This window comes from Poecilia mexicana, unplaced genomic scaffold, assembly GCF_051168715.1.
Source record: "Poecilia mexicana isolate PSO_F unplaced genomic scaffold, ASM5116871v1 scaffold_16, whole genome shotgun sequence".
NCBI lineage: Eukaryota > Metazoa > Chordata > Actinopteri > Cyprinodontiformes > Poeciliidae > Poecilia > Poecilia mexicana.
Genome location: NW_028263385.1, coordinates 14230351 through 14243328, shown reverse-complemented (window position 1 = coordinate 14243328; position 12978 = coordinate 14230351). Strand labels below are relative to the sequence as shown.

Genomic DNA, 12978 nt, shown 5'->3' with positions numbered 1-12978 from the left:
CTCTCTCTTCTGAATAACTCGGTTTTCTTTATCCTTGTAGATTTCTTTTAAGTCATTACTTGTTAAAAAATTCATCCATATTTCAATAAAAAAATTCATCCATATTTCAATAAAAAAACATGGACCAGATACCTTTTATTCTTTACTTTTATTATTTCAAAAATGATTTACACAATATATATACAAAACGGCAACGTTCTCAGATCTGTATAGGAGTGGGGAAATGGGGAGAGGGGCTTTGCAGATAAACCTCCAGCTTGTTAGTGCGCTGCAACTTAAACTATCAAAGCACTGCAGATGTCATACAATACTTACTAGTCAGGGTGACAAGTTGCACACAGCAAATGCTCACAAACAAATTCGACATAAAAAAAGGGAGAAGAATGACGAGAGACATACTGGTTAGACGTTCAGTGAGGAGAGAGTTTCATGCAGGGGTGAGGAAAAAGAGTGAAAGGAAGGAAATAAATCTAAACGGACCAGCTGGGAAGAAATGGAAGAAAATGAAAAACTAAGCAAGAGGGAGAAGAGATCTTTGTGTCAAGGATCAAGTAAGGAGTTCATGAAGGAATACAGTAACAAAAGAGCAAAAAAGAAAAAAAATGAAAACATGAACATGACTGACTAGAAAAAAAAATAAATGAAAATGTGTTCAGTTAGTCATCAAGGGATGGATTCTCTTTAGACTGAGCCTTAGATCTGCACAAGTGAAAAACCTGTGTAGAAACTTTACATCAAGCGTTACAGATGAAAGTCGTTTCTTATCCTATGAGCACATTTCAGAAACCTAAACTTAGAAATCAACGTTCTGCATGTCCAGACACATTTAGATAAGGGATCTCAATTAGACTTCAAACTTAACTCTTTCAATCTTACAAAACAAAAAAGAAAAAAGGAAAATTAAACCAATAATTGTACACAGATTAAGCAAACAGAGCAAATGCACCTGGACAAACAGAAACCATCGGAACAGGATCATTCACAGGTCATCATCTTTAAAACCAAAACCCAACATCTTAAATATTTGGATTAGCAGCAAAGAACCACATCAGCAGCAGGGCATGTTTATACATTTCGATAGGAGAGGCTCCCTTGTTTTCAACCAGCTGCATGGATGCTGTGTGGGCAGGTCAAATCAGGACTTGCTCACAGCTTCACTCTCTCCGGCAGCCTTCTGGAGGTGCACCCACTTCCTCACTCCGTGTGCTCCTGCAATGCAGCAGCAGCAGCAGCGCTACGAGCTGAAGAACGAGAGGCGTGGCGGTGCGTGGGAACGGGGAGCGGGAGGAGGGGGAGGGATGGGCAGAGGAGAGGGTGGATGAAGGGGGAAAGAAAAGACAAGTTGAAATCATTGTCAAAAATATCTGTAGTAACAACGATCAAATTACTGCGACCCATTCACTTATTACTGATTTCCCACACATCTTGGAGCGTAGCATTTTGATTTCTTATCCACTGCAGTAAAAATCGCCACAACGTGCAGCACAACCACCAAACACCCCACACACATCTGAAAGCAAGTTGCATAAATCATTTGTGAAAATAAAGGAACTCTCAAACTTACCCAGGAGTAAACAACAAAACTGTTTAAATAAAAAAAAAAAAAATAATCCAAATATGACAATATTTACAATATTTTTCTTATCGAGCTTGTACAAGCCCGCACTACCCCTGCTGCAGTACAAGTTAATACACCGAGGTTAACGTCTGCTCTGATCATTCCATAATCAATAATACTGAGCGGAAGTTTCCCATGTAGGAGAGCAGGAGAGACGAGCTTCAGAATCATGTGACAAACAGCAAAAGACATCTGATGTTTGGGTCTGGGGTCCATTTACCACAATAATGAGACAAAGCTTTACCCAATTAGAGCTTCAAAGTTCTCCATCACCAGAACTAACTACTGGCATTCTGGATGGTAAAAAACACAAAATATATAAATATAAAGCTCCCTAAATATTGCTGAACATTTCATGACAAAGTGAAAAACATCCAATTAGACAGATCTTCCATTTACAGTTCAAGTTTTTAAACTTTTTAATTAGTTGAAACTTTTATTTTACAAATTTCATAGAAACAATGAGTTTGGCAAAAGTACTAATCTGCACTTGGTTCACTGAACTCTTAAATTACTGTCCACATCTGTTTAAAACTTATTTTGCAAACTACGTGATGCACTTCTCAGACAGTAGAGTGCACGTGTGCTGCAATTTTTTTTTTTTTTTGACATTACTAAATAATTAGAACCCTTATTGTGCAAAAAAAGCTATCTGTGAATTTTCCCTGAACCCTGACACATTTCATAATTCTTCTGCCATTCTATGAAAGAAAAGCCAATACTGCTGTCCAAAGAAGAAGAAAACAAAACCAAAGAGTGAAGACGCCTCGGCTGTGCCACCATCCAGCTCCTTCCAGAAGTTCCTCTTTCTTACCAGCGTTGCAGACACAGAGCAGCATACAAACCAGTCGGTTCTCCTTGGCGGACCCTGTCAGGATGCAGATTCTCCGTAGCGGCGTTTCTGTAGAACGGCTGCTAAAACGTCCCGATGGATGCAGAAAGGCTTCGTCGCTGAGGTCCGGCAGAACGGAGACGTGCTGGATTCCAGACGCCGGCAGGACCTTTTACCTGACGCCAAGGGAAGCAGGACCTCATCCAGTGGTCGATCGGATCCGCTTCTTAATCTTGATGAGCGCTCATGAGAAATAAAGTCAATGCTCCTCAAACTGGGACTTGGTTGCAGCGCTGCCGTGTTAGAACCCATCCGAGGAGAAGCTCAGGAGCAGCGATTCACGCCTCAGTCCTTTTCTTTCAGGTCGACGCCACAGGCGGACGGGAACATACAAACCACCAGCTCTTCTTCCTGAGAAAGAACCGCCATCTTCTCACAGTCTTTGCGAGCAACCAGCCGCACTGGGGCGGTTCTGCAGGCTCCAGAGGGCAGAGAACGACTTGACGGGGAGCCGTTTGAGACTTGGATCTTCGGGTCTTTAAGCTGTTGACTTGAGGAAGGAAAAACATAACAAAACACTGTTAGCACTAAAATCTGTGAGGGGAGAGGGAAAGGATCCATGAGGGTCCCTGATCTAGATGTGAATGCTTAGATGATCTAAACCCAAGTATAAAACTGTCCCCTCTGTTCAACCCGATTAGTGTGTTTGCTTCTTCTTTTATTATTAATCTGCTGTTTTCTAAGACAAGGTAATCTCTTGATTGGATGTGTAAAGAGTGAGTGTACTAGTGAGTATCTATATGGATACTACTGCCTGCTTCTACACTCTGAAGGGCTTTGCAAAGAAAGTAAGGATCTATGCTGATCCCTCTGTCTCCCTCAACAAGGTCACCCTACCACCTCCCTCTATCCCTCCCTCAAGAAGCAGCCAAGCAGGCTGTACTGGCTTTGCAGTCTATCTTTTTGGGGTCGGAGGGGGCGAATGAAACGCCTAGCCCAGTTAAAAAGGCCATACAGGAGTCTAAACACGGAAAGCCCAGAGTTTTCTGCACATATTCAACAGGAAGGTCGGGTCTGAATCTGTGAACAGAGAAGGAGAGAGAGAGAGAGAGGAAGACATGTCAGCTAAACAGTGTGAAATACTCGGGCGAAGCCATATAAATAACATTAAAAAAAAAGTCAAACTCGCTGAGTGGTGCATTTAAAGTGTTCATTTTTGTAACTTCCATCATTATGGTTTACAGTCAATGAAAACCCTGATTTCAGGAGCATAACTCACGTTTTGACTATGGCCCGAAGAGCGAGCTTTCTCTCTCGTTCTACAAACTTGTCAATGAGATATGAAGCCATGCGTGGCGCTTCCCGGTAGAGCTTAAAGAAACGATGGTAGTTCCCCAGCGCCCAGGCGGCGCGGAGCGCAAGAGAATGAGCCACACACTCATCCGACCGCAGAGCCGGAGTCAAGTACACCAGCTCGGTGATCTGATCTGGAGGGAAAGTGGCCGACATGAAAACGCCGAAAACTGCTGCCTTTTTTAGACCAATTATGACACAAAAGAAGCAACCTTACCTCCAGAGTTTTTAGTAAACATGTAATACAGCAGTCTATAAGCTGTAAACTCGCCAATATTCTCTGAGGGATTATCCTTGTACAAGGCCTTCAGCTGAGTCTGGCACTGGTTGAACTCCTCATGATCTCCCTAAGAGTCCAATCAGCAATAAGATGAGCTTAGAAAACACACCAAAAAAATAAGTGCATACACAAAAACACAAAAGAAATCTCACTTTTTCAAGGGCGATGCGTGCGTGACACTCGTACACTTCCACTGTGAAGTCAGTCCGAATGCCCTGGACCTGGCAGGGACACAGTATCAAAAGTTATTTTTTTTTAGCTGACATTTTTTTCTGTTTTAAATTTTAAGACTAAAATGACAGCAGGCTAACTGAACGCACCGTGAGGTCCTGTCGTATGGACTTCATCTGCTCACATGCATAAGCGTAGTCCTGGTTAGTTTTCCAGTGGGCTTTTACAGCCAGCAGGGACTTCCTGAGCACCTGACAGAAGACAAGAACAGAAACAGTTCAAAGGTGAGATCTTTAGATTTAAACGTTGTCAACGTTTAAATCTGTCATTTTAAAAGAACAGGTCGAAGATGCAGAAGAAATACAACCGAATGCAGCAAAGAGCTTTTCATGAAGAAAAAAAAGCTCCGTACTACTTCTTTTCTTCGAGGTCAGACATTGGAAAAAAAAACCCCACTAGTTTAAACATGATGTGAAGTTATGTAGAAATGTGTTAGTCTCAGTGGAATCAATTTTCAAGTAAACATAAATGAAACTACTATAGACCAAAAACTACAAACTCTCCAATCTATGGGTAAATCCTGAGAGGGGAATTTGTGTTGGCATCTTCTGAACCACATACCTGCACGGGGCGGACAGTGGAAGGGTCGGGGGCGCAGGTGAGCCTCAGGTAGGGCTTGGTGATGTCCTGACATGAGCCCACGATGGGGCAGTCCTCCCAGCTGAGGCTCTCCTGGGTTCCATCAGGCAGATCCAGGGAGTTGATGGAGAGAACCAGCGGCTCAGAGCGGAGCTGCTTCTGAAAACGAGCTGCTCTGCTCTGCTTCTTAGCTTCCCTGTTTGGGTCATGGAAATCCATTCCAGCGCTTCCCCCTTTCCTCTTTTTTCCAACAGTTGCATTTGAATCATCCATGTTCCTAAAAGAAACATTTTTAAAATATAAAGCCTTTGTAAGGGCAAATTAGAGATCCACTGAGAGACCGGCTAGTGCTTTTCAGCTCGACTGCCCCGGATTAAAACCTCATTATTTGTCCCATCAGTGAACAAAATCTCTATACACAACTACATTTTACTAACGACAACACTCTTCAGTGTGGATGTCATTACAGAAGAAAGGAAAGCAGAGGTTTACCACAGGATGTCAATTTGTGCCTAACAAACGTTTTGTCAAAGTGGTGTAACTACACTACAGTAGTTACAGTAATTCATGCTCATAACTAAACAACTCTCGAACACACAGTAGGAAGGGCTGCTAATTATAGATCTTAAAGAGAAAATTGGTATCAGATGGTAAAGCTTTACAAAGCAGAGCCCCAAATATCATATTTATTCACCACTTAAAAACAGGAATGATAAATAAATCAAAGACTAGTAGATTCTAGAGATGTTCATCTTACCGTCTTCCTCTGTTGGCCTTTCCTCCTCTTCCTCTGCCTCTCTCTCCACGTCCCCTGTCCCTGTCGTTACCGCGACCGCGTCCGCCTTTCTGTCCGCGTCTTGACAGCTGAGGCTGCAGGTCGCTGGACATGCTGCTGTCTGACTGGGAGCCAGAATCACTGGAAAGGCCGGTAGACATCAGACATTTTAGCAATCAGCAGACAGGAAACTTCAAGTATTCAAAGCAGGAAAGACTTGAATCTTACCTGCGCCTGTGTCTTTGGTTGCTTCGATCTCTGTGTCGGCCGTGTGACGGTGAAGGAGAGCGGGAGGAGGATCGCGATGAACTAGACGACGGACTCCTTTGAGAAAAAATGTTCCTGTAGTTACCTAACCTGTGGCCAATTCCTCTGCTCCTGGAAGCAGCCCCCATTGTACTTCCTCCACGTATCATGGAGTTATCTGATGTTCTTTGGGGTGGAACAGCTTCCCAACGAGACTGCTTTACCTTTAATCTGTGGAAAACAAAAGGCCAGCTTCAGACAAAACTCTACTGATGCTTGGCTATGACAACACCTCCTTAAAGAGAGCAATTAACTCACAAGACTGGTCAGAACCAAAAAGAAAATAAAACCAACATCTTCCTGGCAGTAATTAGCCTCTACTAACAATCTCGGTGTTCAAAACCAGAACTAACTCACTCTGGTAATGGCTCATGGGTCCAGTCAATTGTGTAGGCGGAACCGTCCTTCAGCCGCTCCTGGAGGACTTCCTTTAACACCTTCTCGGTACGATCCTTGTCTTCCTCCGTTTCGCAGGCGGTGAAACAGCGTTGCACATACTCTTTCATCGCTTGGGGCCAGTCCTGGGGCCTGGAGAGGAATTTAAGGTCACTACCAGTTCAACTGGTTGTTAAAAGAGCGAGTGAAGCAGGTCTGACCTCGTCTGGGCTGCGCCGGGAGCAGTGCTGGCAGTAGCTGGTGAGGAAGGAGCCTGATTTAACCCAGTGGGCTGCTCACCTGGTTGGAAAGCCTGACTGGAGACTGGGGAACACTGAACCTGATAGGGCCTCTTGGAAATATTAAATTTAACCGGTGCCGTTCCTGGTGCCTCTGTGAGAGCAAAAACATTTAAGGCAAACAATTATCTCCGTTTTCCTTCCAAGAAAGCAACATTAAAAACTAACGATGGGGAAGCTGTAATGTGAGAAAAGGAAAAGCTCACGTTTCATGCGGTGCCAGATCTGCTGTCCTGGTTTTTGGTTTTTATTGGCCTCTCCGCGGCCCAGCCCAGGTGAGTACTGACTCTGCAGCTGTTGCTGCTGGGAATTATTCTGAGAAGGCTGGTAGGAGTTCGGGGTCTGGAAACTCTGGCCATAGTTTGGTCTGCCCTGGGAGTGATTGTACACTTGCATTTGGTTGGGGTCACTGGGCGGGTATGACATGCTATTGTTGGTGCTGTAAGAGTTTTGCGAAGCAGGCGGGGCATACTGGGAATTGGGGAGAGGGGGGATAGGTGAGGGTGGCGGGGGCGGGGGATTCTCTGAGGTGGTTGGGCTCTGGGGAGGCTGGGGGGTGGCGGGTGGAGGGGGCTGTGGTTGGGAGTAGTTTGGGGTCTGGTCTTCCATTCCAGGCACAGGGGGAGGCTGTGAAAACGAAACAGTAGAATCAGGAAAACTTCCACACAACTGTGCATCAAGCAACAACAACGATAACAAAAACAAAAGAAAAATCCACTTGTTTCTATTTTAATTTATGAATTGAATCATATCTTGACTGCTTTGTCAGAAGATCCGTATTTGTGTTTGTTGATTCCAGAACAGTCACTACCACAACTCATCATCTGAAAGTAATTTAAAGTTTTACTTCAAAGAAAAATACACTCTATACCTGTCCATTAGAAGTTGGAGTTCCTGGATATGCTCCTTGAGGTACACCGTACTGATTTTGTGGGTATGCAGTGCCATACTGAAAGAGAGAAAACAACAGGAACTCTGACATATTTTTGTCGGTTATTTTACTGAAGACCAGAGGTATCGTTTCAACTAAACAATCAAATCTTATCAAGCTGTGAAACATGATCATTGATTCTGAAGAGTTTAATGGTGCAATAAATGACAAGCTACTAGATAAGGGGTGGGCAATCCTGGTCCTCGAGGGCCGGTGTCCTGCAGCTCTTAGATGTCTCCCTGGTCCAACACACTTGAATCCAACAGCTGAATCACCTCCTAAGTGCAGTCAAGTTCTCCAGAGTCCTGCTAACGACCTCATTATTTGACTCAGGTGTGTTGAAGTAGAGATGCATATAAAAGTTGCAGGAGTCCGGCCCTCGAGCCCTGGAGTTGCCCACCCCTGTCTGGATGCAGTTATGCAATCACAATAATATCACAGTTGCACTTTTTTTTTTTAATTAAGTGTAGCCCGACACTGTATATTTAAAATAGCACTGTAGGATGTACAGCTTTGGATAAAAACAAATTCAACCCGTTGCACCATAATTGTGTCCAGGCACATATCGGTTCCCCTTTCACTGATCAGCACCGTCAGAGCAAAAGATTAAAAGTCGTATGTCACAATCTCCCCACAAAAATGGGGAGTTTGGCAGATACTAACAGGCAAATGGCTAACTTCGCTTCTTTTATTTAATGGTAACAGTGTAAAACTAAAAGTCTATTTCAGTATTTTATTGAGCCAAGTGTTTTAACAAAACTACAAGCCATTAGAAAAACTGTTTCCCATTACTCTGATTATAGACGCATAAAAAATAGAATACACCAATTTGTTGGTACAAAATAAGCCTGCTAAACACAATCTACGAGCAATTTATTTCCTCTGTACTCACAGGTCCCATGGGGTAGTAGTAGTTGTAGGGGTATGTGTATCCAGGATAATGCTGCTGAGTTTGCTGGTACCATGGATAGTACTGCTGCTGCTGAAGAGCAGCAGAGTCTGCTGCCTGAAACTGGCCTGCCTAAAATTACCAACACAACAAAATCTTTTTGTAATAACAATAATAAACAAGCATTTAATATGAACAGAAATCAATGAAAGTAAACTACAAGATGCTTTTGCAAAACCCAAAGGACAAATACTGAACAGCTTAATTAAGACATATTTGCGGTAATGTCCTTAACTGCAGTTGAGAGTGGATCGATATTTAATGATCAGAAGTGGCAAAGGCTGTAAATTACACAGTGACAGATGCAACCATTTGATTTAATGTCTCTTAACATTAAGGATGGGCAATATGGACTTAAATTTGATTTTTTCTTTTGGAATGCTGACAAAATAGACAATAAAAAAGTATTTAAAACCATTCAATCATTGTCATTATAAAATGCATAGCTACACTGTACACAATAATAAAATATATTGATTTAAATTATGATGATTAACTTTGACGTTTTGTAGACTTAATCAATTGGACATAGCTGTCAAAATAAATATAAATTCTTAACTTTTTTCCATGATAATGAGCATCTTAATTGCACATCACTTCTTGCCAAATACATGAGGCCCGATTTACACCTTAAAGTAAATCTTGCATGTGAAACAAAAAAAACAAAAAAAAAAAAAACAGCAACTAAAAAGATGCAACAGAGATGAAGCACAAACCTCGGCCGTGTTTCTGTTATCTTGTGAATTCTTAGTCTTGTTGATTGACGCAAGTGCTTGTCGTGCTTTTTCCCATTCTGGATTTTCATGAACATGGCCATCTGCAGCAGGGCCATAGGACCTGCCATCAACAAAGATACAAATACTTGGGATGAGTTTGCCAGATATTTTTGCTAGAATTCAAAAACTAACTGGATCAGGACAACAAAGTCTCAAAATGTCTTCATAACATAATAAATAACCCCACAGATGAGGGTTTACCCAAACATGTCAGGTCAGGAGCTAGTTATAAATCAGGAGATGAATAATTCCAGTTCTGGAGGGCCAGTGTCCTGCAACTCTGGGATGTCCCTCATCCACTCAAGTTCTGCATAGTCCTGTCAATGACTTAATCATGTGATTCAGCTGTGCTGATGTGGAGATTAATCTTAAAATTGCAGGAACCTGGCCCTCGAGGACTGGAGCTTGACATGAACAAAATATGGATTTTATTCAGATACACCATTGAAATCTAGCAGCTTTTAAGAGTCATAAAAGTACAACATACATATTTTATAGCAAAGATGATAAAAAAGATAAAAAATTAAAGGCAAATCATAAGACGTCATCTACCAGTGATCATTTTAATTCTAAAATAAACATAGTTCATGATGAAGCTGTGAATTTGACTTAAATGTTTTAAGAAATTCTTAAAGTATTTTAGCTTTTAACTTATACAAATGAACTTTCAACAGGTTCCTGTAGGTATACAACTATTAGTGACTGCAGCTGCATTTTATGAACCAAATCAGGCTACTGGGTATACAATTCCTGTTCATAGCTTAAACACGTCCTAATCCAATTCTGTTTTCCCTCAACTCCAGTTAGCAATATACACTGGTATGGTTTGATTCACTCTGTTTTATGCAAGCACAAGGGAGACTTCTTTGGTATCTTATTTTTCATTGGTATCTTGCTCTACAGTAATCAAAATTACATTTTTGCACAAGTCGTTTGACACTTTGGCTTGGGAATCTAACATCCGGATTCAGGAAATTGTTAAAGGGCAATATTTTCACTGCCTTGAGCGTTTTTAATCTGCTTTAGTATAAAAATTTGAGTAAAACACCTTAAACCTGGACCAGATTATTCTACACTAAAAGCACAATATATTAAACCTAGCTTGTGAATTCATTAATGAGAGTTCAATAAAGGGTAATTTCAGTATTTGCATCAGCAATACATTAGGACTGGCCCAGCTCAAAAGCTACGATATTTTATCTCTTCAAACGTGGACTAGATTACGGTACACATCTGCTTTCTAGTTGTTGTCACCTCATTTTTCGAGAAATGCAACATCCTAGAATTTATGGAAACAAAAAATACGTTTTTATTTTCGTATTTTTGTTTGGGATGCATCCAACTTTTCATTTTTAAAAACACTGACAAGCATCGCGTTTCTCCGTAATTAACCCAGCATATGTTTGACCTATCATCACACTGTCAGATACAGAACATTTAATGCATTGCATTTTTTAAGTTACATTTTAGCGAAATAACTGTAGCTAGTGCTACAGTTATTTCGCTTCCGTTAGCCGTATCAACGGCCTACACACAACCCCGCAAATTTCCTATATGCGGGGCATAAACCTAATGCCATCACCGGTATTGAAATAAAACGAAACACATTAAAGACATGATGTATATTCATCAAACGACATTTACATGAACTAAATTAACATTCTCGCTTTAAGAGTGTGACCTACCAGTTGGATGTAGCGGTCGCCTGAGCCGTGTTGGCCGCCATTTCACTACAGATTAGCCGTTAGCTTCAGAGAGCTAACCAGAAAACCTAGGCTAACGCCGTTAGCCTTAGCTCCTCTAAAATCCCTCAGAAGGTAAACAACACTAAAAATCCAACCTGAAATGTAAATTACAGTGGGGACAATCAGTTGATCGTGAATACAATTACCTATACAAAGAAGATAAACGTTAATACACCCTAACACAAGAGGTAAATTAAAAGAAAACAAGCAGACATTCGTGTATCTGTTCCTTCTGCGTTGACGAACAGCTCGGTCTGAGCAAACTACAGAGCTACAAAATGGCAGATAAGTTAAACTGGCCAAGTCGCCCAACGGCCTCCTTTTGTTTTTTCCCCCAGCGTAGTGTCTTACAGGGAGAACTGCGACACGAAATGCGCTCATATAAAGTCCTGCTTCCCGTCCCCCTTAGCCAACCAAGTTTAGAGTTTATGTTTTCTTTGAAAAGGTATTTGTTACTTGTTTTGCCCATAAAACAAAATAAAGCGACTTGGTTATGCCTTAGCAGACAGGCGCAGGGTATACTTAGCCAAATATGTCCTGTCTCAGTTAGTCACTGACTCACCTGAAAGTTCAGTGTTGGAAAGGAAAGCATAGCATTAGATTTACAGTATAATAAAGCGAGACTGTACTTTTATATATCTATATTTTCTCTTTTCTGTTGTCAGTAATGCTGTCCACTTTATTTTGAATTATGTAAATAGCTTACCTATACGACAAATATTGAGAAGATTGTTTCAGTTAACAGTTAAACCACTGTGTTGGATATTTTTGTGCCGCAAACCTTGGCGCAGCAGGGGTAAACTTCAGTCCAATTATCACACGTTTATATTTACATTTTTTATCAGGTATTTTCACCTGAATTTCGACTGTCAAATTAAAATCCACATTTGAAGTTTTATAACCTCAAACCTGAGCTAAATTAACAAATTTAATGACAAAAGTTTTTACTTTTCAAAGTATTGTTTTGCAACAAATTTACCATCACTGTTAAACTTACAATGTAAATGAGTGAGCTCCCAGCAGAATGAGAAAACAATTAAACTACTGCTAAAACATAGAGAAAGCTTGGTGATCTTTTGGTCCAATCCGTTTAAATTTGACCAAAAAGCCCAACTATTTGTGGGAAAACAAAGAAAAACGTTGGTTTTAAACATTTTCAAATACATTCATACTGATTTAAATCATATTTGATAGTTAAAAGTGGCACAAAGACGTATAAAAACAGTAACACACCCTGCATTTAAATCAGTATTGATGTGAACTTGTACATAATAGCAACACATTCTAGACACTTATTCCCTAAATAATGCTGATCATTTTCCTCTTTATTTATTATTATTTATTTATTTATTTATTTATTTAACAAATTTCCAGTTTGTGCTATGAAGGAAAAGGTGAATGAAAAGAGTAGGAAATTATGAAAAGCATAAAAGATCAGGTACTTCTTACTAGTGTTATGGCTCCACTTGTTGGGTCAGCTTCTATGTGTATGCCTCATCCTAGCCTCTGTTGTTTCTTGTAGAGAGTTTTGAAGCAAGAACCATGGCAGGAATTTGATAAAGACCTTATCTTTACGTTAACAACTAAGGTGTGAACATAATTGAAAATGATCTGATGTATAAATCTGGAGAAGATAAATCTGGACCAATCTAATCGGGAAATCTATGTGAATAAATAAAACTGAAAAGTCAGTCAGTCTCACATTCAAAATGATTAATAAACAGTTAATAAACCATTAGCTATGAAATCTCTGAAGACTATATGAGCCACAGTTAAGGTGAATTAAAGTTTTAAACTGTATTTTTTTTTTTTTTTTTTGCAAAATATTGACTCTGTAGTAGTGTATGAAACATGCCTTATGACTTCCATTTAACTGTTTTTGAGGATTAGTAAAGTGCTTAATTAATATTTTTATGTGGAAATCGTTTA

The 12978-nt window shown here is 40.6% G+C and overlaps 1 protein-coding gene across 1 annotated transcript; it reads right to left on the bottom strand.

Annotated features, from left to right (window-relative positions):
• Positions 1 to 129: 129 nt before the first annotated feature.
• On the bottom strand, positions 130 to 11324 carry leng8 (leukocyte receptor cluster (LRC) member 8). Its single transcript, XM_014999685.2, has 16 exons — positions 11263 to 11324; positions 10990 to 11144; positions 9245 to 9365; positions 8472 to 8600; positions 7520 to 7597; positions 6855 to 7275; positions 6571 to 6742; positions 6332 to 6502; positions 5897 to 6145; positions 5651 to 5809; positions 4876 to 5170; positions 4404 to 4505; positions 4236 to 4304; positions 4021 to 4150; positions 3730 to 3937; positions 130 to 3530 (listed from the first exon to the last, which is right to left on the bottom strand). The coding sequence occupies exons 2-16, from the start codon at positions 11028 to 11030 to the stop codon at positions 3368 to 3370; spliced, it is 2508 nt and encodes an 835-aa protein (XP_014855171.2). The 5' UTR covers positions 11031 to 11144; positions 11263 to 11324; the 3' UTR covers positions 130 to 3367.
• Positions 11325 to 12978: the final 1654 nt, after the last annotated feature.

Bases quoted from the DNA above. Each gene is read 5' to 3' on its own strand.
- leng8 (XM_014999685.2), bottom strand. From the start codon at position 11,030: ATGGCGGCCAACACGGCTCAGGCGACCGCTACATCCAACTG. The intron at 6,743-6,854 runs GTGAGCTTTTCC...TTGCTCTCACAG, and splicing joins GATCTGGCACCGCATGAAAC to AGGCACCAGGAACGGCACCG. The intron at 4,151-4,235 runs GTGAGATTTCTT...TTGGACTCTTAG, and splicing joins CACGCATCGCCCTTGAAAAA to GGAGATCATGAGGAGTTCAA.